Source organism: Chiloscyllium plagiosum, unplaced genomic scaffold, assembly GCF_037043375.1.
Source record: "Chiloscyllium plagiosum isolate Xiang-an unplaced genomic scaffold, Cpla_swu_hap1 HiC_scaffold_53X, whole genome shotgun sequence".
NCBI lineage: Eukaryota > Metazoa > Chordata > Chondrichthyes > Orectolobiformes > Hemiscylliidae > Chiloscyllium > Chiloscyllium plagiosum.
In genome coordinates this window covers 11,436,004-11,462,095 of record NW_028270191.1, presented here as the reverse complement: position 1 = coordinate 11,462,095, position 26,092 = coordinate 11,436,004, and the positions used below count along the sequence as shown (strand labels likewise).

General features: G+C 43.3%; 1 protein-coding gene across 2 annotated transcripts in view; it reads left to right on the top strand.

The window, feature by feature from the left end:
• Nucleotides 1–185: 185 nt before the first annotated feature.
• The window catches only part of hat1 (histone acetyltransferase 1), a 47,995-nt gene continuing 22,088 nt past the window's right edge, over nucleotides 186–26,092 (top strand). The window contains exons 1-5 of one of the 2 annotated variants that reach the window (XM_043682057.2): nucleotides 186–317; nucleotides 9,644–9,715; nucleotides 10,099–10,174; nucleotides 15,975–16,095; nucleotides 17,123–17,302. In XM_043682057.2, the coding sequence (XP_043537992.1) occupies nucleotides 311–317; nucleotides 9,644–9,715; nucleotides 10,099–10,174; nucleotides 15,975–16,095; nucleotides 17,123–17,302 (456 nt within the window). In that variant the 5' untranslated portion in view covers nucleotides 186–310. Of the gene's footprint in view, nucleotides 318–935; nucleotides 1,067–9,643; nucleotides 9,716–10,098; nucleotides 10,175–15,974; nucleotides 16,096–17,122; nucleotides 17,303–26,092 lie in introns of those variants that run through there. The other variant, XM_087985563.1, reaches the window with a different exon arrangement.

The window sequence follows — 26,092 nt, the reverse complement described above, 5'->3', positions numbered from 1 at the left end:
AGGAACTTGACAAGGTGCATACCAGGAGGGGTTCTTTCTTTTGTAGAGGAGTCAAGAAGCAAGGGACATCGGATAAGGCCGTGATTTGAAAACTGGTCATGCTTGACCCGCGCGGGAAAAGGCCAGTCAGTGGGCGTGGTCTCTAGGTGGACTTTTCTGAGATCGACCTTTCCGCGCGCGCTGCCCTCAGTCACGTGCTGAGGTTCCAGACAGTACGAGTTGAGCAGAGGATTGGTATTGGCCTCGGCCTCGGCTTCGGCCTCTCTCTCTCTCTCGGGCTTGAGAGTAGGAACGGCGCCCGGAGGCTGATATGGCGGGTGAGTGTACACTGCGAGCCGGCTGGGAAAAAAAAAGTGCGGCTAGTGTTTTGCGGTCGCTGTTCATCTTGTGATGGCGGCAGTTGATCTTGGTGGTCCTTTCGTTCGAGACGTTGTCAATATGTCAACTGGCCCAGGCGGGGGATGGGGACCCTTTTCCTGTTCTTCTATGGCGACGTGTACTTGAATCGTAAACTGTTTAAAGTTCGTTTCTTTTCCCTTCTGGAATTAAGACTTCAATTTCCGGAGCAAGTTTCTCTCCCCACCCCAAATGTCTTACCGGGTTCTCAAACCACTGCAGTAGTTTTGAAGTATCCGCCAGCCAGTTCGCTGCAGGTTCGACTGTGTAATGATCGATAACTTCCAAGTAGATTTGTTTGGAGAAGGGGAAATATTGGTGAGAACTACCCCGTCTCTCAGAAAATGCTTAAATTTGATGGGGGCAAGTGACTCCCGTATGTTCCTTCGGAGTGCCATGGTATTGAGTACATGAGAAATTATAGGCAGGGAAAGCGCAACTTTGCCCTTAAAGCTGCCCCTTTCCTGTGATGACTGTACACATTACTTACTTTCTTCCGTCCGTCCCCCCCCCCCCCCCCCAAAAAAAAAATTAAAAAGCGAGAAGATTTATTCAGGAACTGGCACGCTGGTTGAACTGTATCTGCCACAGTGGCATTTGAAAACCTGAACGGTATTACTTGAGCTCGTCACCTTCCAACTCTGAGCAAGAATAATGGCAAGTTCTCCAGGTAATAAAGTAACTCACTACGTTGTCAGCGTGAGAGCTGTGAATTTACATTTGAAGAGCACATGTCCAGAATATAAAAGGCTCCTCAACCATTGAGCTTGTTCAATTTGGTCAAAATTTCTCAAGCTTGACATTTGACTTGCTGTGTCTGTCACCTATTAGCTGTGAGTTCGTGCCATAGGTTAGATGCACATGTGTGTATGTCAATAGGAGAAGCCTTAAATATTCCAACATCACATGCAGGACAGCAGTACGAGCTATATTGTTATGAGGCAATCTTTAACTTACAGGATCCATAAATTATTCTCATGGCAGCAGAGCCATTCTAATTGGGAAAGAAAATAATCTGTTTGGGTAATTTCCCCTTGTGTACACAATCAGTGATTTTAGAAAATAGAATTTTGAAGATGTTTCCTTATCCATTCAAGGGATGATTGTATTCTGGCTAGGCCATGGTCTATTACCAATCTTGAATTACCCTTGAGAAGACAGTGCTAAGTTGCCTTTTTGAACTGCTGCAATTCACCTGGTGCAGGTACTCTCACAGTCCTGTTCGGGAGGGTGTTCCACAATTTTGAATGAGTGACAGTGAAAGGACAACAATACATTTCTAACTCAGGATGGTGAGTGGCTTATAGGTTAACTTGTAGGTGGTGGTGTTCCTGTGCATCTGCTGCCCTTGTTCTTCTAGATGCTAGAGGTTGCGGGTTTTGGAAGAGGCTGTCAAAGGATGATATTGTGTTTAACAGACAAAGCTGAGAATTGACTCTGCCACAACTAGCCATTGATAACATTGCAGACTTATTGAATCGATCTAGCTTAGTTGTAGTGATCTCTACTTTTAACGCTTTTCATCTCAGTCCATCATGTTCATCCACCCTGATTCTCAAGAATGTTTCTGTCTTGAGAGAGATGAGAACCAGAGGTGTATGTATTTAGACTTTCAAAGGGCACTCCATAAGATGCACACTAAAGGACTCCAGAAGTTAAATCTGATATATTAACATGGATAAAGGATTAGTTAATGGGGCAAAAAGTAGAGTAGGGGTGAATGGCTTATTTTGAAATTGGCAGGCTGTAGCTAGTGGAGTGCCTCAAGGATGGGGCTTGGCTGTGTACAACCTACGTTAATAGCTTGAACGAAAGGACTAAGAGTAATGTTTGTTGACGCTGCAAAATGTGTGCTGAGAGGAGGACATAAAAGACAGCACTGATTACGCGAATGTGGCAGATAATGTGGAGGAATATGAGGTGATACACTTCAGTCAGAAGAACAGAAAACAGAATTTACTTTGCATGACTGGTAACTTTTAAATGTTGGTGTTCAGAGAAATCTGGTTGTGCTTTTAGATGATACACAAAGTATGTCCAGGTACAGTGAGTAATTGAGATTGCAAATGGTATGTGGACTTGACTGCAAAGGGGTTAGAGTACACTAGTAAAGAAGTCTTTCTGTAATTGTATAAGGCTTTTTTTGATACCACATGTGGACTGCTAAACACAGATTTGGTCTTTACTGAAGAAAGATTGAGGAGAAAGTGAGGACTGCTGATGTTGGAGATCAGAGTCGAAGAGTATGGCACTATTAAAGCACAGCAGATCAGGCAGCATCTGAGGAACAGTAAAGTCGTCGTGTCAGACAGGCCCGAAACATTGATTCTTCTGCTCTTTGGATGCTGCCTGATCTGCGTTTTTCCAGCACCACACTTTTCAACTTAAGAAAGGTTGATACTTGTCTTTGAGGTTGTACACTGAAGTTTCACCAACTTGATTTCTCAGGTGAGAGCGTTGTCCTGCGATGAGAAGCTGAGTGAATTGGGCCGATGTTCTCTGGAGTTTAGAAGGATGAGAAGTGATCTCATTGAAACAGACAAGATTCTGAAGCAATTTGACAGGACAGACACCGAGGTTGTTTCCCTCGGGAATCAAAACATGGTGTCACAGTTTCAGGATGAGGAGCTAGTCATTTAGGACTGAGATGAGAAGAAATTTCTTTACTCAAAGAGTGGTAAATATTTGAAATTCACTATAGCAGCAGTTTGTGGAGTCTCATGAATATACTTAAAGCTGAGATCCAATGAAGCTTTTGGACTTTTGAGGGGATTGAGGATAATGGCAAAATGAGGTTGAGTTAGAAGACCAGACATAGTACTACTGAATGACAGACTGGACTTGAGGGGCTTGAATGGTCTACTTGTATTTTTTTTAACGCTATGAATGCTGCCAACTCAGACAGACTGATAGTCGTAGTCAGGTATGTATGTGCTTACACATTTCTACATGCAGTTTCCATATAGACTTGAAATTGTTTGTGTAAGCATGTTTAATTATACCCTCCACAGTGACAGTCATGGCTCTGTTGGTGGAAGCCTCTCCATCACAAGATTTCAGGTTCAAGTCCCACTTCAAAAAATCAAGGTTGACACTCAAGTACAGTACTGTGAGACCGTGTCACACCAAGGGCCCATTCCTAGGGTGTGTTGGATGTGATAGATCCCATGTCACTATCATAAAGAAGAGTCAGGGAATTATTCCTGGTGAGGAGTCAATATTTATACCTCAGTTAACATCACAAGAACAGATTTCTCTAATCATTATCAGATTTGCCGGGTCTTCCTTTGTGCAATTTGGCTTCCACAGTTTCTGTTCCTGTGTCACAACAGTGATGAAAACTCATGAATACTTCATTGACTGTAAAGTGCTTTGAGATGTGAGGTCATGCATTTTGGAATGCAGAGAAATGTGGAATACTACATTTTGGTAGAAAAAATAGAGAGAGACAATACAACTCTGAAGGGCATACAGGAGCAGAGGGACCTCAGGATTCACGTGCATAATTCTCTGAAGGTGGCCAGGCAAGTTGAAACAGTTGTTCAGATTTATAGGATACTTGGGTTTATTCATGGAGACATAGAGTGTAACAGCAAGAGAGTGATCCTACAGTTCTACAATTCACTGGTCAGACCACATTGGAGTATTGTGTTCAGTTCTGGGCACCTTATTTAAAGAAGGATGTTAAAGCTCTGGAGAGAGTTCAAGGGAGATTTACTAGAATGATATCAGAAATTAGAGATTTCAGATACAAGAAAAGATTAGAGAAATTGGGATTATTCTCCTTGGAGCAGAGAAGATTAACAGGTGATCTTCTTGAGGCTTTCAAAATTATCAGCAATTTTGACAGGTGGCTCAGTGATTAGCACTGCTGCCTCTCAGTGCTAGGGACCAGGGGTCGATTCCACTCTTGGGTGACTGTCTGTGTGCAGTTTGCACACACTCTGTGTCTGAATGGGTTTCCACTGGATGTTCTGGTTTCCTCCCACGGTCCAAAGATGTGCAGGTTAGGTGATTGGCTATGCTAAATTTGCCCATAGTGTTCAGGGGTGTGCAGGCTAGGTGGGTTAGCCATGGGAAATATAGGGTAGGGGTTGGGTCTGTGGAATGCTCTTCGGAGGGTTGGTGTGGGCCAGTTGGGCCGAATGGCCTGCTTCCACCCTGGGATTCTGTGACCGGGTGAAAAAGGGTATTTTGTTTTATCAGTAACTAGGGGATCCCAATTTCAAGATTGTTAGCAAGAGAGCCAAGAGTGAGATGAGGAGAAATGTCTTTACTCTGAGAGTTGTTAGGATTTGCGTTACCTGGTAGATTGGTGGAGGTGGATTCCATAGGAGGTTTCAAATGAGAACTTGATATATATTTGAAAGTGATGAATTTAGATAGCTGGGTAAGTCTTTCTGGAGCTAGTGCAGACACAGTGGGTTGAGTGGCCTCCTTCTGTACTATAACTTCTATGATCTGGTTGTCATGAAAAGTGCAATATAAATTTAACCCTCCTGCTCCCCCTGGTGCTACACTACTACCACTGACAAAAGGATGTAATTACAGCACAAGCTTTCCTTGAGCAACTACTATGAGAATGTAGATATTGAAAGAAATAGTTGGAATGATCACAAGTATCAAATATCTAACTTCAAAAATGGAGCCCCAATACCCCTTAATGTTCTGGCCTACATATCCCTTGGCATTTGATGTCCTTTCACATGAAGGCTACTTTCGGTTTGATTGCCACACTACAGAAGATTGATTCCAGCTCTAAAAATATCTTAATCATTGCGTGGAATTTGTGAATTGCACAAAAGAAAACTGTTGGATGCCCCTTGTAGATGCAAGGATGTAAAATGTGACTGCATGCTCAGTTTCTCCCACATGTTCTTGGGATATGGGTGAATGTTCCATTGTAATTGACTCCCTTCTCTCTCTCTCTCTCTCTCTCTCTCTCTCTCTCGCTCTCTCTCTCTCTCTCTCTCTCTCGCTCTCTCTCTCTCTCTCTCTCTCTCGCCCTCCCTTCTCTCTCTCTCTCTCGCCCTCCCTTCTCTCTCTCTCTCTCGCCCTCCCTTCTCTCTCTCTCTCTCGCCCTCCCTTCTCTCTCTCTCTCTCGCCCTCCCTTCTCTCTCTCTCTCTCGCCCTCCCTTCTCTCTCTCTCTCTCGCCCTCCCTTCTCTCTCTCTCTCTCGCCCTCCCTTCTCTCTCTCTCTCTCGCCCTCCCTTCTCTCTCTCTCTCTCGCCCTCCCTTCTCTCTCTCTCTCTCGCCCTCCCTTCTCTCTCTCTCTCTCGCCCTCCCTTCTCTCTCTCTCTCTCGCCCTCCCTTCTCTCTCTCTCTCTCGCCCTCCCTTCTCTCTCTCGCCCTCCCTTCTCTCTCTCTCTCTCTCTCTCTCTCGCCCTCCCTTCTCTCTCTCTCTCTCTCGCCCTCCCTTCTCTCTCTCTCTCTCTCTCGCCCTCCCTTCTCTCTCTCGTTTTCTCTCTCTCTCTCGTTTTCTCTCTCTCTCTCTCTCGTCCTCTCTCTCTCTCTCTCTCACACACCCTCCCTCCTCTCTCTCTCTCTCTCGCCCTCCCTTCTCTCTCTCTCTCTCTCTCGCCCTCCCTTCTCTCTCTCGTTTTCTCTCTCTCTCTCGTTTTCTCTCTCTCTCTCTCTCTCTCTCTCTCTCTCTCTCTCTCTCGTTCTCTCTCTCTCTCTCTCTCTCGTTCTCTCTCTCTCGTCCTCTCTCTCGTCCTCTCTCTCTCTCACACCCTCCCTCCTCTCTCTCTCTCTCACACCCGCCCTCCTCTCTCTCTCTCTCACACCCTCCCTCCTTTCGCCCTCCCTTCTCTCTCTCTCTCTCTCTCGCCCTCCCTTCTCTCTCTCTCTCTCTCTCGCCCTCCCTTCTCTCTCTCTCTCTCTCTCTCGCCCTCCCTTCTCTCTTTCTCTCTCTCGCCCTCCCTTCTCTCTCTCTCTCTCTCTCTCGCCCTCCCTTCTCTCTCTCTCTCTCTCTCTCTCTCGCCCTCCCTTCTCTCTCTCTCTCTCTCTCGCCCTCCCTTCTCTCTCTCTCTCTCTCTCGCCCTCCCTTCTCTCTCTCTCTCTCTCTCTCTCGCCCTCCCTTCTCTCTCTCTCTCTCTCTCTCTCGCCCTCCCTTCTCTCTCTCTCTCTCTCTCTCGCCCTCCCTTCTCTCTCTCTCTCTCTCTCTCTCTCTCGCCCTCCCTTCTCTCTCTCTCTCTCTCTCGCCCTCCCTTCTCTCTCTCTCTCTCTCTCTCTCTCTCTCGCCCTCCCTTCTCTCTCTCTCTCTCTCTCGCCCTCCCTTCTCTCTCTCTCTCTCTCTCTCTCTCTCGCCCTCCCTTCTCTCTCTCTCTCTCGCCCTCCCTTCTCTCTCTCTCTCTCGCCCTCCCTTCTCTCTCTCTCTCTCGCCCTCCCTTCTCTCTCTCTCTCTCTCGCCCTCCCTTCTCTCTCTCTCTCTCTCTCGCCCTCCCTTCTCTCTCTCTCTCTCGCCCTCCCTTCTCTCTCTCTCTCTCGCCCTCCCTTCTCTCTCTCTCTCTCGCCCTCCCTTCTCTCTCTCTCTCTCGCCCTCCCTTCTCTCTCTCGCCCTCCCTTCTCTCTCTCTCTCTCTCTCTCTCTCGCCCTCCCTTCTCTCTCTCTCTCTCTCTCTCTCTCGCCCTCCCTTCTCTCTCTCTCTCTCTCTCGCCCTCCCTTCTCTCTCTCGTTTTCTCTCTCTCTCTCTCTCGCCCTCCCTTCTCTCTCTCTCTCTCTCTCTCTCTCTCGCCCTCCCTTCTCTCTCTCTCTCTCTCTCGCCCTCCCTTCTCTCTCTCTCTCTCTCTCTCTCTCTCTCTCTCGCCCTCCCTTCTCTCTCTCTCTCTCTCTCGCCCTCCCTTCTCTCTCTCTCTCTCTCTCTCTCTCTCGCCCTCCCTTCTTCCTTCTTCCTCCTCCCCAGTCTCATTCTTCTTCTCCTCTCCTCTTGCCATTCTGGTCACTACACTCTCGGACGAATGTGATCACACTCGACAGGGAGCAGAGGAGAGTCACCAGCATGTTGTGTGGGATGAACAGTCTCAGTTGTGACAGGAGACTGGATAGGCTGGGCTCGTTTTTCCTAGAGCCGAGGAGGCTCAGTTGGGGGAGGATCTGATTGAGATACACACAATTATGAGGACCATAGATCATAAGAACCTTTTCCCCGTGGCAGACATGTCTAAGACCAGCGAACACAAGTTTAAGGTGAGGAGTAAGTGGTTTGGAGCGCAAACAATTTGTAGCACCAAGTACAAGTAAGAGATTTATTTAGATTGGTGTTTGTTGGTTGGCGTAGACGTAGTAGGCCAAAGGGCCTATTTCTACTTTTTTTTTTAAAAACTGGAAAGTCATGCACCCATGACACTTACCCCATCCAACATTCCCAGAACAGGCATTTCAATATAGAGTAAAGCTTCCTCCACACTGTCCCCAAACAGTCCCAGGACAGACAGTATGGGGTTAATTGCAGAGTAAAGCACCCTCTACTCTTTTTTTTAAACTGACAGTATAGCTCTCTACTCTTTATAAAATGGAAAGTCACAAATAACAGTTGAACAGCTCCTGCTGGGGTACTATTGAAATAAAGCACAAATTAACAGTTGAATGGAACAGAAACTTATTAATTGAAATAACGGTTTCTGGAGTGATGATGCACAAAGCTCGTAACCATGAAAGAGGGACAAACAGTCAAGATCGATTAGCCTGCTTAGCCCGCTGTCTGGACCTATTGATGGCCATGTTGTTCAGGCCGAAGAGCAGAACCATAAGAAGACTTGTCTGCTCCTCCCCTTGCAGAGTGACCGTAGATCAGGAGTGTGGGACAGAAATGCAATCAAAATTTAAGGAGCAGCCTCTTCATAGAAACTAAAAAGGGGCTGCACATGAAATTATTTGATGTATGTATGAAAAACTGCATGTGGCAGAGGACGTGGTGAACTTAGTGTCAAGATTAGAGTGGTGCTGGAAAAGTACAGCAGGTCAGGCAGCATCCGAACAGCGGGAAAGTCGATATTTCGGGCAAAAGCCCTCTCCAGCATCTGCAGTACCCACTTCTGCTGACCTAGTGAACTTACTCAATTTACGATTGCAAGGGACTGCCATGTGCAACACTCTCCATCCCAGATTCTCAATGGACAAGGGGAGGACTGCTTTGTTGAGGGCCCCCCGATGGGAATCTCCATCACGACGGGGCAAAAAATCGTGGCAAGTGGGCCTATTTCTATGCAGTATGATTCTGTCTCTTATTCCAGTATGATCTCTCCCAGTTCTTTGTACATCTTGTTTCACAGCCCACTTTCCACATCCTTGCCAATTTCGTTTAAGGTTTTAAGGTGACATAAGCAGGAACAGTGCATATGCTGGGCAATGCGTAAAAACCTGGAAAGTGCATAATGATGAACGTGGAGCTTTTTATGGGCTAATTCTTATTGAATTTTGTTAATTGCATATAAATTCAGCAATCCTGCTTACAGTACCAATGCATTGTATGAATTTAAAGCAAAAATAAAATCACCCACCTGTGGTCTCAGATTACTAATCAGTGAATCTTAATGATCACATTTGATTTGCTTGAAATCAGAAACCTGAGGATGGGAAACCTCTGAAGAGGGGAAATGGAGGATGTGACCTGTTGCTTCAACACATGGCAATTAATACTGTTCTCCTCTGCTTTCCTCTCTCTTGACATTGTTCAAGACCTTATTCCCCACCTTCCCCATATGCCCAGATTCCAGCAACCCCTCAGTGTCCTAAATGAGTCCTTCAGTCCTATTGGACACTCAAAATCTCTCACGTTTTGCTGCCCTTTCTGAAATCCTGCACTCTCCTATTGTTACACATGACCTCCTTAATTCTCTATACCATCCCCTCTACTTCAAGCTACTACCAGTGCTTCAAAACCTTGAAAGTTCTCTTCTAATGCCACTAAGTTCCAGGTTCCTGTCACTCTGTAACCTTGGGCCTGTCTCAGTGCTGCTGTACCCCTAACCTCCTCCCAGTCCCTGGAAGCTGACTTCAGTGCAGCCATAGGTAATAGCATCTCATCCCATTACTCCTGAATGCCAGGGCCAAGCCCACTGTTGGTGGCCGATGGTAATGCCACGAAGTTTAACACTTCTGTCCTTCTGAGATATTTGACAGGAGATGATTGCTTGTATGTAAGAGATGTAGCCTTGATGAGGACTGTTTACACATGAAATAATAGTGGTTATCTAGATCAGGTGTTTTTTCTGCTAACTTTTTATGTCTGATTTATTTTCTGTAGAGCTTTTGAACCTGGAAAAGAAGTTAGCAGAATACAAGTGTGATACCAACAAGGCTATTCGGCTAAAGTTAGGTATGTGCTTCAAGCACAGAATCTTTTTATGACTTGCACACTGCTCCCCTTTATACATCAGACAGCGAAGGAGAAATGGGGGTGGAGGGGTTGGTGTGGAGATGGGCGAGAAAGGAAGTCATGTTGTGGCCAATTGGTTACTGAAGTTGGTGGAAATGTTGCAGTGATGTTGCAAAATAGCTTATTACATTCAGCGATGAACCAGTGTATAATCCTCCTCTTTGGGGGTAGAACATTACTTTTCTGAAATAACTCCTAGGGGAGTATGATTTCTCTACTTATTGAGCTGTTAATGTAACTATTGGGTGCTAACGAAATTGGTTCTGCTGTTTCTTTCTCTGAAATCAGAGAGTCAGCATGATGTGTTTTTTCCATATTACTAGTTCGCTTCGTTGAAGACCTGGAAGATGAGACCATGAGCTTCAGTCCATTATACAGTCACCAAGTGTTTGGAGATGAGTATGTGATTTGTTACATTGGAACTTGTTGATAGGGCTGTCATTACCTATGCAATATGTTGCAAGCTTTCATAATTGCTTTTGGTTTTTGTTTTCATGCTGTGTTCTTGAATTGGCTGTTTTTGGTTACCATGTGCTCTCGTCTGGTTCTGGTCTGCCTGATTTAGCATAGCATCAGTTATGGCTCAATCAGTAGCACTTATTCTTCATGAGTTAAAAGGTACATAGTTAAATATAAAGACCTAAGCATACAATCCGGGCTGATATCCCCAGAGCAGTATTGGCGGCATGCTACATTGCATGTATAAGATACCCCATCTATAATTGTTTATATAAAATATTCCATGGCACTGCTTCAAGGAAAAGTATTGGTGTTCACACTAATATTCTAGTAAATATTTATCCCTCAGCCCAAGATTTGACTCATTACTTTTAGTGGGATCTTGTGAGAATGAATTTGCTACAATGTTGACTTCAAAAGTACTTAAGTGGCTGTAAAATGTATTAGGAAGTCCTGAGGACATGAAAGATGTAATATAAACACAGGTCTTTCTTTAGCATTTTTGTCTGCCATGCTTGTGACTTAGAGTCATAGAAATGTGCAGCACAGAAACAGACCTTTCGGTCCAACTTGTCCATGCCGACCAGATATCTCAACCCAATCTAGTCCCACTTGTCAGCACTACCTCATATCCCTCCAAACCTTTCCTGTTCGTATACCCATCCAGATGCCTTTTAAATGTTGCAATTGTACTGGCCCCTACCACTTCCTCTAGCAGCTCATTCCATATACACACCACCCTCTCCGTGAAAAGTTTGCCCCTTTGGTTCCTTATATATCTTTCTCCTCTCACCCTAAATCTATGCCCTCTAGTTCTGGACTCCCCCACCCCAGGGAAATGACTTTGTCTATTTATCCTATACATGCCCCTCATTATTTTATAAACCTCCATAAGGTCACCCCTCAGCCTCTGACGTTCCAGGGAAAACAGCCCCAGCCTATTCAACCTCTCCCTATAACTCAAATCCTCCAACCCTGGCAACATCCTTATAAATCTTTTCTGAACCCTTTTATGTTTCACAACATCCTTCCAATAGGAGGGAGACCAGAATTGCATGCAATATTCCAACAGTGGCCTAACCAATGTCCTGTACAAATGCAACATGACCTCCCAACTCCAATTCTCAATACTCTGACCAATAAAGGAAACCCTCCACCACCACCCTCTGTCTTCTATCTTCGAGCCAGTTCTGTATCCAAATGGCTAGTTCTCCCTGTATTCCATGAGATCTAACCTTGCCAACCAGTTTTAACCATAATTTTGATTAGTGCAGTTAGCACTGGATCTGTTTCTCTCCAAGGCTCACAGTTGAGAACAAACTAATGTACATTTTTAGTTCTTTTTTCATAAACCAGAAAGGTGGTTTGCTTGCTGGAATTCAACATCTCTGGACAGGTAGAGCGAGAGGATACATAGAACATGCTGGATGTCGTAGGAAATCTATTCAGAGGTTGAAATACCAAGAATTCCCTGCAACTGTATTCACGTCTGACTAAAACTACATCTGTCCATGAAACCCACTTCAATCATTTGTGAAGGTTTCACACGCCTCATTTTATCAAGTGAACAGTGTTGCTCTTGTTTAGAATGCAGTTATAGATTGCTATTCCAAGAGGTTTGCATACCAAGTATTTATTTAATTGTTTACTTTCCTGCCTTAACTGCAGTATTGCCCAATTTTGGGCTCCGCACTAGCAAGAATGGGAAGATTTTCGAAGAGATGAAACGTAGATTTATGAGAATAGTTCCAGAGTTCAGGAATTTTAATTATCTCGATAGATTGGAGAGGCTGGGACTGTTCTCCTTGGAGAAGAGAAGGCTGAGAGGAAATTTGATAACGATGCTGAAAATCATGAGGCACCTGGACATTGGTGGAACAATCACAAACCAGAGGGCCCAGATTTAAGGTAGTTAGCAAAAGAAACAATAGCAACATGACATCGAGATCTAGCATGTGCTGCCTATGTGTGTGGTGGAGGCAGTTTCAATCAAGGTTTTTCAAAAAGAATTGGGTATTTGTCTGAAGTGAAAAAATTTTGCAGGGCTACGGGGAAAATGTCAGGGGCGGGGTGGGATCAGCTGAGTTGCTGTCGCAGAGAATGGTTACAGACATGATTGGCTGAATAGCTGTCTTCTGTGCTGTAACCATTCTCTGATATTTGATCCTTCTGATTTGAGTTCCACATCATCATTAAGTCTGCCTATTTTCTATCTTGGTGACATTACCTGATATTTGACTCTGTTTGAGCTCATCTGCTAAAAGCCTCATTCATGCCTTTGTTACTTCTAGATTAGGCTATTCTAACACACTCCTGGCTGGTCATCCACATTCTAACCTCTGTAAACTTGAAGCCCTTTCTTGACTTGCACTAAGTCCCATTCCCCATCACCTCTCTGCTCGCTGACCCATGTTGGCTTCCTTTCAATCAGTGTCTTAATTTAAAAATTCTCAGCGAGCTTTGAGAAGATTTGTAGCTCAAGTTGAGGTTCTGGATGTAGATTTGCTTGCTGAGCTGGGAGATTCATTTCCCGATATTTGAGTAACATCTTCATTGGGCCTCGGGAGAAACAGTGTGCGTGGTTCCTGCTTTCTATTTATGTGTTTGGGTTGGTGATGTCATTTCCTGTTTTTCTCAGTGGGTAGTAGATGGAGTCTAACTCAATGTGTTTGTTCTTAGAGTTGTAGGAATTCTCGTGTGTCTGTTTGGCATCTCATCCTTGTTTCCAAATTTCTCTATGGCCTCGCCCTTCCATATATCTCTCATCTCCTAAACATAGCACTTAATATCTGTGCTCACCTAGTTCTGGCCTCTTGAGCACCCGAAGTGATTTTAGTTGTTTCACCACTTGAGAGTGTGCTTTCAGTAGCCCTAACCTGCTGAAATCTCTTTCTCTACTCCGTGTCTCTCTACATCTATCCATTCAGACACACCTTAGAACTGACCTCTTTGACCAAACCTTTGTTTCTCAGCCCTAATATCTCTCATTTCTCTAGCTGTCATTTCATCTTATTTTGTCTCTGAAGTGCCTTGAGATGTTGATATTTTAAACATGTTAGTTAAGTATCTATTGTTGCTTTATCCCACTCCTAGAAGTATGATACACCTGTTCCCAGGTACCTTATTGTAAGGTATTTGTAAATGATGAAATTATACACCAGAAAGGCCTTGTAATCCTTTCCCCCTCTATCCTGGAATGGTTTGATAAATGGCTTCAGGGTTTCTGCCTCCCCAGGTGTATGTTCCATGTGTTGATCACTCTGTGTAAGAATTTTCTAATAGTAATAAAATCATCTTACTTTAGAGAGACTCTGTCATTCTTTTGTCTGAATTTCAATTTAATATGATGTAATATTACAGACACATTCTTTCCTTAATCACCTTATGTTCTTTATGTGGTCATCTCCTGAGTCTGTGGTTGTTCCCTTTTATTTTGAATCTGAGCAACAAACTAGCCTCTCTTCCATCTACTGAAACCTCCCAATGTCCATTGATGTGCTCTTGATGAATATCAGTACCACACACAGGTCTCCTCCTTAGTGTCTTAGCACTTTAACAGAAGCACAGTCTGTCCAGGGGATTTACTTGTTTTGAAGTTTTTAGCTTTCCTGCATACCAAAATCATTCATTGTTTCTTGGATTTGCCGAGCATTGCTCTTACTGCTAAAATGTAATCTGTCTCTGTGTCCCTTTCTAATTTTATGCTGCTCATCTAATTTACCTGGTCTCAGGTGGAACTTTGTACCCTTGTGAGAGCCTAGGACTGTGGTGCTGACTAATTGCATTGAGCTATCTTTGTTTAAAATGCTCTTGGCTCTTATTGGAGACTGACACTTTTGTGATTTTGAAATTGGATGATGTTTTCGAACTTCATGTCCACCCCAAATTTCCAAAAAGATCCTGGAGCAATCCTGGTGTCTTTTGATCAAAACCAAGTTGGTTGAATGGATGTTTCTTCTGTCCTTTCATATCCTAGTAGTTGACTCTGTTTGTTTTAAACCCTGCCTCCATATCATCTTGTTTTCACTGCAAAGCAGTCCTATTCTCTCAACTCTGTGTGAAAACATTTCTTCTGACATCCCCCTTCTTCCACTGGTAATCCTCAGTCTGTGCTTCCTCTGTCACCTATTCACTAACTCATGGAAACAATGTTGCATTTGCATTCCCCTCCAAAGAAGTCTTTGTCTTTTACCCCTGGTGTGATTGTAGGAAATTGTTACTGTCCCTTTTCCATATTTTGATGTTTTCTATAATGGGCTGCTGAGGACAGTACACAGTACTTTGTGTTAAATGTGGGCAAAATATTGGCCAGAATACCGAAATAGCTCACTACTCTTTGTCATATCGTGCCACTGATGTTTGTTATTCATCTGAGCTAGCAATGTAGGCTGTTCAGTTCAATGTTTGCAAAATGGTATTCCTTTAGTAATGTGTTCAGGTGACAGCCGAGATTATGGGCTTCAACCCATAGCCTGATGAAGGTACTATCAACTGAGTCAAGATGGAACATTCCTCCAAGATCCTATCTTTTCTGAAGGGAACAGAGCCCACGGTTTCCAGTTCTTCCTCATTGCACAATCTATTTGACAGTCAGCCAGCCCCATGGAACTTCACTACATTGTGTACGGCACTTTGCAATCAAGGTGTGGTCTGACCAGTGCATTGTACTTATAATTATGTCTTTGATTGATTTGCACTCAACTATATGATACACGTGTAGAATACAAGCTCTTTGAGAGATCACTTAGAGTATACAGCCCAAGAACAAGCCATTCGACTCATTCAGAGGAATGGGGTGTGATGCCAGAGTTTATGTGACACATTTAACACTGGAACTCCTTGCAATACTGCCTACAGGTGTATCAGATATTGCAGGTAAATGCATTCATTTTTACAGGAGAGCATTCTATTCAAAGAGATGGGTTTGAATGTTTTCAGTGGAATACTTTATATTAAATTTAATATGCAATAGATATAAATGGTTTGACAATCTTTTGATTTTTGAAGTTTCGTATCACTTCGTTTAGATAATTTCTCTCAACAGGGCGATTAGAAAATATCACACACCTCTGGAATAGGTAGGACTTGAGCCCAGACCTCCTGGCTTGGAGGAGGTCTGGGCTCCTTTCCTTCATTTTGTACCATGTAAATGTGGTGATATCAACTAATTGCTGAGTAAACCTTGCTGTTTTGTTGCATTATTTAAAGAGCTTATTAGTAAGCCCCATGTTAGCAGAAGTTCTTCCAGTGCAAGCAGTTCTCTCATACAGCTCGTTTACGCTGAGGCTTAGCAGCATTTGCGCAAAAGTTTTCTACAAAGCAGCGAGCGCGACTCTTCCATTTGCCAAGAAATATCAGCGCAGTAAGAACAGGTGATCCCATTATTACAACATTGCTGTCTATGGGATCTTGCAGTGCGCAAATTGGCTGCCGTGTTTCCTGTGGAACAATTGTGACTATGCCTAAGAAGTATTTCATTGGCTGGAAAGCACTTTGAGGTGTCCTGCAATTACAGGCAAGTGTATAAGTTATTTGGAAGGGCTGCTCAGTTGATAGCAGTGTTTCCACTGAGGCAGCTCTAATATAAATGAGGCATCAGACATGCCCACTGTGTTACTAAACATCAAGTAAATGTGCTCATTTGAGTTTATAAATGGCCCTGCATTAAAAGTAAAGAGAAAATAAGTCTAACTTCTACAAATACTCTATCAACATGTGGTTATTTCTGCTTTGCCTGCAGAGAATCAGTATTTGGCTACAAGGACCTTGAAATCCAATTGTACTACAGTACCTGCAGCCTCACTACATTCTTCAATATCAAATACTCCAGCAAAGTTGTAGAAAAATATGACAACGTAGAGGTAGGCTATTGAAATGTTGCTTGACTTCACAAGGTTTTAACTAGCCTAAGCAGTGCTCTGATTATGCACTGTGTCATAGTACTGCAGTCTGTTCAGACCAGTGAGGTTCTGCAATGCACTATTCACTGGTTGCATCTGGTTTGTGGTTGCTTTATAGGTAACCTTGGTGCCCCTGAGTTAGGGAGTTGTAAATTTCACAAGGTTTTTGGTCTTGATCAATCCCAGATGTGAATGTCCCATTTGATTAAGATAAACCTTTCTTTTCTCCTCACCTCTCCCTTGGTTATGTGACCCACTGGTTCTCTGTTTGAGCTCCTACATAGGAGCTGTCAACCAGATGAGGTAGGGCTGCTGATGCCTGTGCAACAGCAAAAATCTTTCAAGGGAGCAGAAGTTGACTTCACTGCTTTGACCTCAAGAGGTACCTGAAATGACATCTTGCAAGCTTGGAGTATTAGGACCGACAGCCTTCCATTCTGTAATTGTGGGCTTGAGTCAAACACCTGGCAGTCATTTCATCCAAAGGAAGGATGATGAAATAATGATGCACCGCATTTAAAAAAAACTTTAGAAAAGCCATTTCATTGATGATGTTACTTAAACTAAGTGTTATTTTGTAAGTTTGTTTATAGCACAATGAGGAATTTGCTTTGCAGTCATTTAATAAATCCTGTAAGGCCTTTCCTGGTGAAAACGGGGAAATAATGTGTTTTCTAGCTAAATATTTTCACAAATTGACAGGTTAGAGTACCTCCTCTGAGGTGTTGCTGTTCATGCCATGTATTGATTTAAAAAAAAAACAGGGAAATGACAGCATTGCCAAGCAGAATTATAGAGACAGACAGCTGTCTGGGGATCTGCTTCTCAGCTGCCATAAAATTGCTTCTGTCTTTTGACCTGTGGAATCCATAAGAGATTGCACAATGTGGCAAGAAAAGAATATGAGAGGGAGGGAACAGAAAAAAGAAACTGCTTCCAATGTGCTTAAAGCTCTATAGTTTACTGTAAACAATTTGTTCCTATCTAGGTTGATAATGTTGAAAGTAAAATGTTAGAATTTATCCCAGCTGGTTACTGCATCAACCTTGATGAGTTTATTGTGCAGCTGGAAAAGGACGCTTCCTTCAGACCATTTGGATTTCTCATTCACTCGTATACCGTGTATGATGAGAAGGAGGGACTGGAGTTAAACTATGAGATTTACAAGGTGAGTGAAAAAAAAACACACTGGTGTGCTTTTCTAATGGCTAATAAGCCTGAATATTTTCTTGGCTGTTTGGATGCGTCATTTGGTACAGATATTTGTCATTGACAACTCTTCACTGAAGATTCATGCTGGCTTTCACTGTCTGCTAGCTTTTACTGAGGCAGTGATTTGATTATCTGATTCTGCTGTGCACCTCTAGTGGCGTTTTTTTTGTCAGAGTGTAATTAATGGATTTCTACAATATTTGTATAGTTAGAGTTGGCTCCAGTGCTGCCACAGATCTGGTACAATTTAAATCAGTGATTTCACCTTTACTGCATTCATGACATAGCAACTGAAATCTCTCGATTAACTAAAATATCCAATGGATTAATAACTGCTTTTTTTTTTCACCGTAGTTCTCTTGTGAATTGTCCAAAGGAATGCTAAATCAAAGTGATACTTGGTCAGAGAGTCATACAGCACGAAAACAGACCCTTGGTCCAACCAGTCCGTGCTGACCATAATCCCAAACTCAACTCCTCTTGCCTGCTGCGCTTGGCCTGTAGTCCCTCCAAACATTTCTTATTCATGTACTTCTCTAAATGTCTTTAAAACATTGTCACTGTACCTGCATCCACCACTTCCCGTAGAAATTCATTCCATATACAAACCACTCTCTGTAAAAGAAGTTTGCCCCGGTGTCTTTTTAAAATCTTTTTCCTGTCATCTTAAAAATACGCCTCCTAGTCATGAAATCCCACACCCAAGGGAAAATTACCTGCCATTCACCTTAACTCCACCCTTCATGATTTCATAAACCTCTGTGTCAGTCACCCCTCGACCTCCTCCACTCCAGTGAAAGAGGTTCCAGCCTCTCCCTACAGCTCAAACACTCCATTCCTGGCAACATTCCAGTAAATTTCTTGTGAAACCTTCCTATAACAGGAAGACCAGAACTGTGCACACTACTCCAGAAGAGGCCTCATCAATATCCTGTACAACTTCAATACGTTGTCCCAACTCCTACACTCAAAGATTTGAGTGTGAAGGCAAGCATGCTAAATGCTTTCTTAACCGTCCTTTCTACCTGTGATGGACATTTCAAAGAATCATTTACCTCTTCTCAAAGAACAGTGGCCTAAACTCTCCTTTTGTTAAATCCTTCCCAAGTGATGCCCTAATCCCATGGACTGGCACCATTCAGGCGATTTGCAAATATACATTTTAAAACTCAGATCATCTGACTGAGAGCATGGGGGAGGGATTAGCTGAAAAAGATGCCCTTTATCTGATGTAATCAGGGATCTAGGAGAGAAATTAATCTCTCTAATTAGGTCAGATCAGATTTGGTTTACTTGTGAACAGATCTAGGGAGTGCATTATCTAGGGAGTGCAACCCACAACCATCAAGATACCTCTTCCAGCCATTAAAGACAGAGTTAGATCAGAGCTCCAGGATAGTTTTCTGATACAGTTTAATTCCACTATAGTTTTAAGTGGCATTTCAATGTATCTAACTCAGTACCTGAACTTTGCTTAAAAACAGTAAAATTATTCCTTAATAACAAGTTGCAAAGCCTATTTAATATTACATTTCTTGTACAGCTGAGCAATGAATAACTGAGTTTTGAATATATCCAAGTGATTTCAGTTGATCTATTTAACCAGTTCCTCGTGTTCACCATTGATGCTTTTGTCCTCAGTATAATCTTTACTTTCTCCCACCCTGGCAATTTGCCCAGGTATAGCCCCATTTTCATTCCCTCAAAGTTAGGGAATGGAACTACATACGCCATAACTGGTATGGTGATCTATCACCGAACACTACCCTGAGGAGCTCCTGCAGAGAGGTCCTGGAGGTGAAATGATTGACCTCCAACAATCACAACCATCTTCTTTTGTGCTCGGACTCCAATCAGCAGAGACCTTCTTCTCTCTTCCCCCCACCGATTCCTACTGACTCTAGTTTTGCTCGGGCTGTTGTCTGCCAAACTCTTGCCAAATGTCCCCTTAATATTGAAGGCTGTCCCCCTCGCCTCAACTCTGCAGTTCATATCTTTTGACCACATTTAGACCAAAGCCATAATGAGGCCAGGAGCTGAGTCTCACTGGCAGAAACCAAATTGAGAGTCAGGAAGCGGGTTATTGCTGAATAAGTGTCCCTTGATAGAACTGTTGATGACACCACCCATCTTTTGATTAATGGGAGTAGACATGTCCTGAACCTGTAAAAATATGACCTTGCTTCTTTCTGCTCTAAATGCCATATTTAGGCATTTATACAGACACATGAACAGACAGAAAACAGAGATACAGACCATGTGCAGGCAGATGGGATTAGTTTGGAATGGCATCATGGTTGGCACAGAAATGGTGGGCCGAAGGGCCTGTTTGTGTGCTGTATTATTCTCTTCTGTTCTATCCACACCAAACTATGGGACTTTTGGAAATGTTTGGAAACCAAAATTTCTTTTCTGGCCTCGGTGGTAACAGATAATGTTAACACTTCTCTCTTCTCAGGGACTGTACTCTTCCACTTCATAATTGTTGTTGTATTCACCTCCACCCCAACCCACAACCACCAAAATAAAAATCAACAACAACATAAGAAATAGGAGCATGAAGTAGACCGTTTAGTTGCTGAAGCCTGCCCCTCGATTCATTACAATCACGGCTGTGCTTTTACTTCAGCCTTACTTTACTACTTGCTTCCCATATCCCTTGATTCCCAGGGAAGCCAAAGATCAATCAACCTTTGTCTTTAATCTACTTCACAGATAGAGCTTTAGATTATAAGGAGCGATTCTACCTCAAGCCTCCCCTGCTTCACCAGAATCCTGAACTTGTTGCCGACCCCATGTATCAGATCCCCCTGCCCGCCCCAAATAAATTAAGAATCTGTCCTGCTACAGGATGGCTCTGATCATAGTCATATCACATCTTATGTTCTGGAAACTTTGGACCCACCCTCATCCTGGTCCTACCTGTCTGCAGTCTTTGCAGTTGACCACATCATTCTCTGAGCATTCACTGTTGCCTTAGCTAGACGGGATTACACTCCTATGGTTCCACTCTCATCTGTGTCATTGTATCCTGTAAGCCCCCTGTAATGGCTTCCTTTCTTGTTCCTACATCATTGTCTCTAAAGTTTATCAATGATCTGTCATTGTCTCCCTCCTCTTTCTCATCCAAAATGCTGCCATTTGGTGGTATGATTTTAAAGGAGGATTGATGACACTCAGCTTGACCTTAACATTTTTCTCAGTTCCTCCATTGTCACTAACTTATTAGACTCATCATTCAACATTCAGTAGTTGATGAGTAGATATTTCCTCCAGTTAAATATTGAAGTCATTATAATCTTGCCATCAATTTCGCCATCATTATCTCACCCATTTTTTTCTTCTGCCTCAGCTTGTCTGCTGCTGAAAACTTCATTGATGCCATCATTAACTTTAGATTCCATTTCTTTCTATTACATTCATGGTGGGCCTCTCACCTTGCATCATCCTGTAAACCCATTTTCCCATAACGAATCCTGTTCCCATATCACCCCTGCGCTTGCTGATCTACACTGGCTCCCAGTTTGGCCCTGCCATTTAAAAACTTCTCATTTTTTAAAAATCACTTCATGGGCTCGTCCTCTTGCTATCTCTGTAACTTCTTCCAACTCCATAACATCAGATTTCTGCATGCATCTGACTCTTGTCTCTTGAACAGACTTGGTTTCCAAACTCCCCTCCATTAGTGCTGGCCTTCAGCTGTCTCAACATTAGCTTATCACATTTCCTTCCTAAACCCCTCTGCCTCTCTACATGATTGAGACATTTCTTAAAATCTACCTTTTGAGCAAACATTAAGGCACTTATCCTAACATTTTTTGGTTTAGTGTCAAAGCTTTTGTTTAGTAACTGTTGCTATGACATGCCTTGAGTAATTTAGAGCATTACAGATAGTTTATAAATACAGCCTATTCTTGTAGACTGATGGGGGCAATAATGTGTTGGCTGAGATTTGTCAGATTTGTAGATAGGGCAGACTTGAGCATTTTTCCACATTGCTGGGTAGATGCCAGTGTTGCAGCTGTACTGAAACAGTTTGGCTAAACGTGCAGCCAAAGTCTTCAGTACCACAAATGGGATGTTGAGGTCTGGAGCCTTTCCTGTGTCCAGTGCTAACAGCCATTTGTTATCCAATAGCATCTGTGATAATGTGGACCTCAGAAAATAGCCAAGATGGACTATTATCCATTCTACTCTTCTGGCTGAAGATTGTTGCACATGCTTCAGGCTTATCTTTTGCACTAATGCGCTGTGCTCCCCATCATTAAGATTGGGAATATTTATGGAGCTGCCTCTCGTTCGTTAAACTGCTCACCACCATAACTGCATGTGGTAGGCCTACAGAGCTTAGCGATGGGGTTGTTTTGCTTTGTCTATCACTTGCTGCTTATGCTGTTTGGCGTTTCATAGTAAGAGAAGCAGGATTTGGCCTGTCGAGCCCGCTCTGCCATTCATTAATATCATGGCTGATCTATCCATCACCTCAGCTCCTCCTACCTGCATTATCCCTATGACCCTTAATTCCCTGACCATGGAAAAATCCATCCAACTGTGTGTTGAATATATTTAATGACGTTGCCTGTACTGCTTCCTTGGGCAGAGAATTCCATAGATTCACTACTCTCCAGGAAAAGCAGTTCCTCCTCATCTATGTCCTAAACATACTCTCCCTAATCTTGAGGCCGTGTCCCCTCGTCCCAGTCTCACCCACCAGTGGAAACAGCTTGCCTGCCTCTATCTTATCTATCCCTTCCATAATTTTATGTTTCTATAAGATCCCCTCTCATTCTTCTAAATTGTAGTTAGTTCAATCCCAGGCAGCTCAACCTCTCCTCATAGGGTAACCCCCTCATGTCGGGAATAAACCTGGTGAATCTACTCTGCATCACCTCCAAAGCCAATACATCCTCCCTCGAGTACGGAGACCAGAATTACGCAGAATAGTGCAGGTGCAGCATGCAAGTAGTCTTGTGATGTTGTAGCTTTACCAGGTTGACACCTTTCTTAGGTATGCCTGGTGCTGCTCTGGCATGCTCTCCTGCACTCTCCATTGAATCGGGTTTGATCCTCTGGCTTGATGGTAATGGTTGAGTGGGGTAGTGTGCTGGGCCATGAAGTTACAGATTGTGCTGGAATACAGTTCTGCTGTTGCTGGCCCACTGTGCCTCATTCTTGAGTGTAGGTCGGTTCTATGTCTGTCCGATTTAGTACAATGATCGTGCAACACAACACCGTGCAACACCGTCCCCTTTGTGAGGACGAGACTTTGACTCCACAAGAACTGTGTTGTGGTTACTTTACTGATATTGTCAAGGACGGATGCAGCTGTGGCTGGCAAATTGGTCAGGATGAGGTCAAATATGTTTTTCCTCCTTGGTTCCTTCACCAGCTGCCGCAGACCCAGTCTCACAGCAGTGTTCTTTAGGATGCAACCAGTTCAATCAGTAGCGGTGCTACCAAGCCAGTGTTGGTGATGTACATTGAAGTCCCCCAGCCAGATACATTCTGTGCTTCTTCCAAATGTTGTTCAACAGGGAGGCATATAGCTGAGGGAGGGTGGTAGTTAGTATTCTGCAGGAGATTTCCTTGCTTGTGTTTAACCTGCTGTTGTGACACCTTGTGGGCTGAAGTCAGTGGTGAGGATTCCTAAGGCCAATCCCTCCTGACTGTATACCACCAAACTGCTACCTCTGGGTCTATCATGTCCAGCTGCACAGCACAGCACACTGGTGGCAGTGTCTGGGTCGTGACAATGTGAGATACAGTTCTGAGTAGGACTTTGTCAGGCTGTTGCTCATCAAGTCTGTGAGACAGCTGTCCTGTTTGTCAATCAGAGGATCATGAACTCAAGCCTCAATCAACTCTAGAGATTACAATACAAAATCCAGAGTGATGCTCCATTTTAGTATTAAAAAATGCAACACTGTCAGAGGTGGTATCTTTTGGATGAAATGTTAAATTGAGACCTTACTTGTCCTTTCACATGAGCGCATAAGATTCCAAGGCATTGTTGAAAAGAGCAGGGCAGATGTCCCTGGTGTCGTCATCAATATTTGGTGTTCAATAAAAATTACAAGCAGATTATCTGATCATTATCACATTGTTTTTTTTGGGAGCTTGCTGTGCGCAAATTTGCTGCTGTGTTTTCTACATTAAGTTGATGACTACACTGAAAGAAGTATGCCATTGGTTTTAAAACACTTTGGGCTCTCAAGCGATCCTGGAAGGGGATAGAGAAATGCAAATTCTTCCTTTATGTAAATGAAAGCTGCCATAGTCTCTGAGGACCATAGGCTGCTCTCTCATTTGACAGAGACAGCTGGTGCTGAGTTTAACCTGAGGGTCACCATGCCTCAAGCAAGGGGCCAGGTTCAGAAAGCAGGGTGATCTCAGCCAGTACAGAAATTGAACCCACACTGTTAGTGTCACTCTGCAGTCCACACCAGCTGTCCAAGTGAAAAAAAACTGCTGTTTGGCTAATCTGTGAGAGTTGCTCTATCCCTATCAACTTTGGCAGGAGAACCCCTGATGTTCGTGAGATGGGTGGGGAGAGGGGGCGATGCTTTGGAAGGTTCATTCTGAATGTGTGCACTCAAAATAACTGAATCTAAAAAAGAGTAACTTGCAGGCACATGGTGTATGTGCTTTTATTTTCACCTTTCCAACGGCTGAGTAGGTCACTTCAGAACAGGTCAGACAAGTGCGGGACTGGGATTACAACATACTAGACTCTGTAAAGGCAAAAGGTTACCTTTCTTCTAGGGCATTAGTCCACACAATAATGTGACCGCTTTGTCACTTGCTGGTACCAGCTTTGGAAAAAAAAGACAGTTGTAATTCTCAAACTGCCATTGTTGGAGTTGAACTAAAGTTCTTGGGATTATTAGTACTGTAATTAGTATCCAAGTGATTCTCAAATTCTTTTTGTTGAAGAGCCCCTTTTCAAGTGACTTAGTAATCATGAGCATCTCTATTCAAATATTAATACTGTAAACTCTATGCTTGTGTTCATCAGTATTCTGTTAAAAGGATTTGCATGAAGTTTTCTGGGGTTGACTGATACAATGAGTATTCATGTGATTCTGTTTATTTGTTCATGGGATATTGGTGTTATTGCCTATCTCTAATGGTCTTGGAGAAGGTGAGTAAGTTGCCTTGAACTACTGATGTGAGGGAGGGAATTCCAAGATTTTGACTCAGTGACAGTGAAAGAATGACTGCATATTCCCAAGTCAGAATGGTGAGTGGCTTGAAGAACTGGTAGGTTGTGATGTTGCCATGTGTCTGCTATCCTTGTCCTTCTAAATGGCAGAGGTCACAGGTTTGAAAGGTGCTGTTGGAAGAGCCTTGGTGAGATACTGCTGTGCATCTTTGTTGGTACACAGTGCTGCCATGAAGAGAGTGAATCATTTGAGGGTGGTCAAACTGTCGAGTTCTCTACCACAGGAGGCTGTGGAACCAAATCATTGAATGTACTTAGGAAAGAAGTAGATGTCTACAGACTAAAGGTGTCAAGGAGTATGCGGAGAGAGTGGGAGTATGGCAAAGAGCTTTAGCTATGTTTGCGTTGGAATAGCGGAAGTATGCTTTGTGGGCTGAATGGTCACTTGGTTCTATTTTCTGTTTCTGTTTCTGTGCTGATATTGTGCATTAAAGCCTTCTTTTCATCCTCCGAGGATAGTGGGGAAAAGCTGCCTCTCTCCGGTCATTTATCTTCACCTTGTGGAGTCTGGAATTTGAGCTTCCTTCTTGCAGTTGTCTGTTTATAGTTAACCCTAAGCTCAAACTTATTTTTTATGTGCCATTGATGTCGCAAAACTTTGATTTTGTACAAGCACATACATAAAATACAACAAATGCTGGAAACATTGAGCAGGTCTGGCAGTACCTGTGGAGACAGAAATAGAGTTAAAGTTTTCTTCTGCTCCTACCCCCACCCCCTATGCACTTTCTGTGTCTCTATTTCACTGAAGCTTTTCTTTCATCCTACTATATACACCATTACAAAACTGGTTACTCTTCACCTATCTTAGGACCAGTTTCGAATCATCATTTCTTTGGATTGGTCCTCATTTTAGCACCTTTATTTTAGCTCCAAGTGAAAGCACGTTTTCAGATTCTTACAAGGGTACTGTCTCCACTCCTCAGTTTCTTTCTTTGCTTATGGTTTCCCACTGTACCCTCATGTGGTACCGTACTCGATGTTTGAAAGATTTCCTTGCAGCTTAATGCATTTGGCCTGTCCACTGTTTTTCAGTGATTTACATTATTCTAGAATTATATGGGAGATTATTCTGATTTTAAGGTCAATGTGAAGTCAGCTGTTTTCACACAATGTATCGGACTGTTAAAGTGAGTTCCAAAGCTTTTTATGACTTGTAGGGAAAACACTCTGCCCTATGTGGTGAATCACTTGCCTGGAAGGCCATAAGTCTATCTATGGTGCATGCTGAGCGTGTTGATCTGAGAACAGGTAGTGCCAATGCTCCTATGATGCATATAGTAAGACAAAGGAATGGCATTCCAGGCAGCCTTCCCTCAAAAAGAAATGACCAGTTGGATTTAGTGCTGGAGAGTCTAACTTTCTGTACCAGCAGGCTCAAGTCAGTGCCACTGCCTTTCTAGGCAACCTGGTCCATGTTTTCACCTCCGTCTGTGTAAAGGAGTTCAACTTCCATCATCTAAGTTTCAGACTGTGCCTCTTATGCATGTCCATCTGCATAAACTGTATCCTCACAATGTCCTT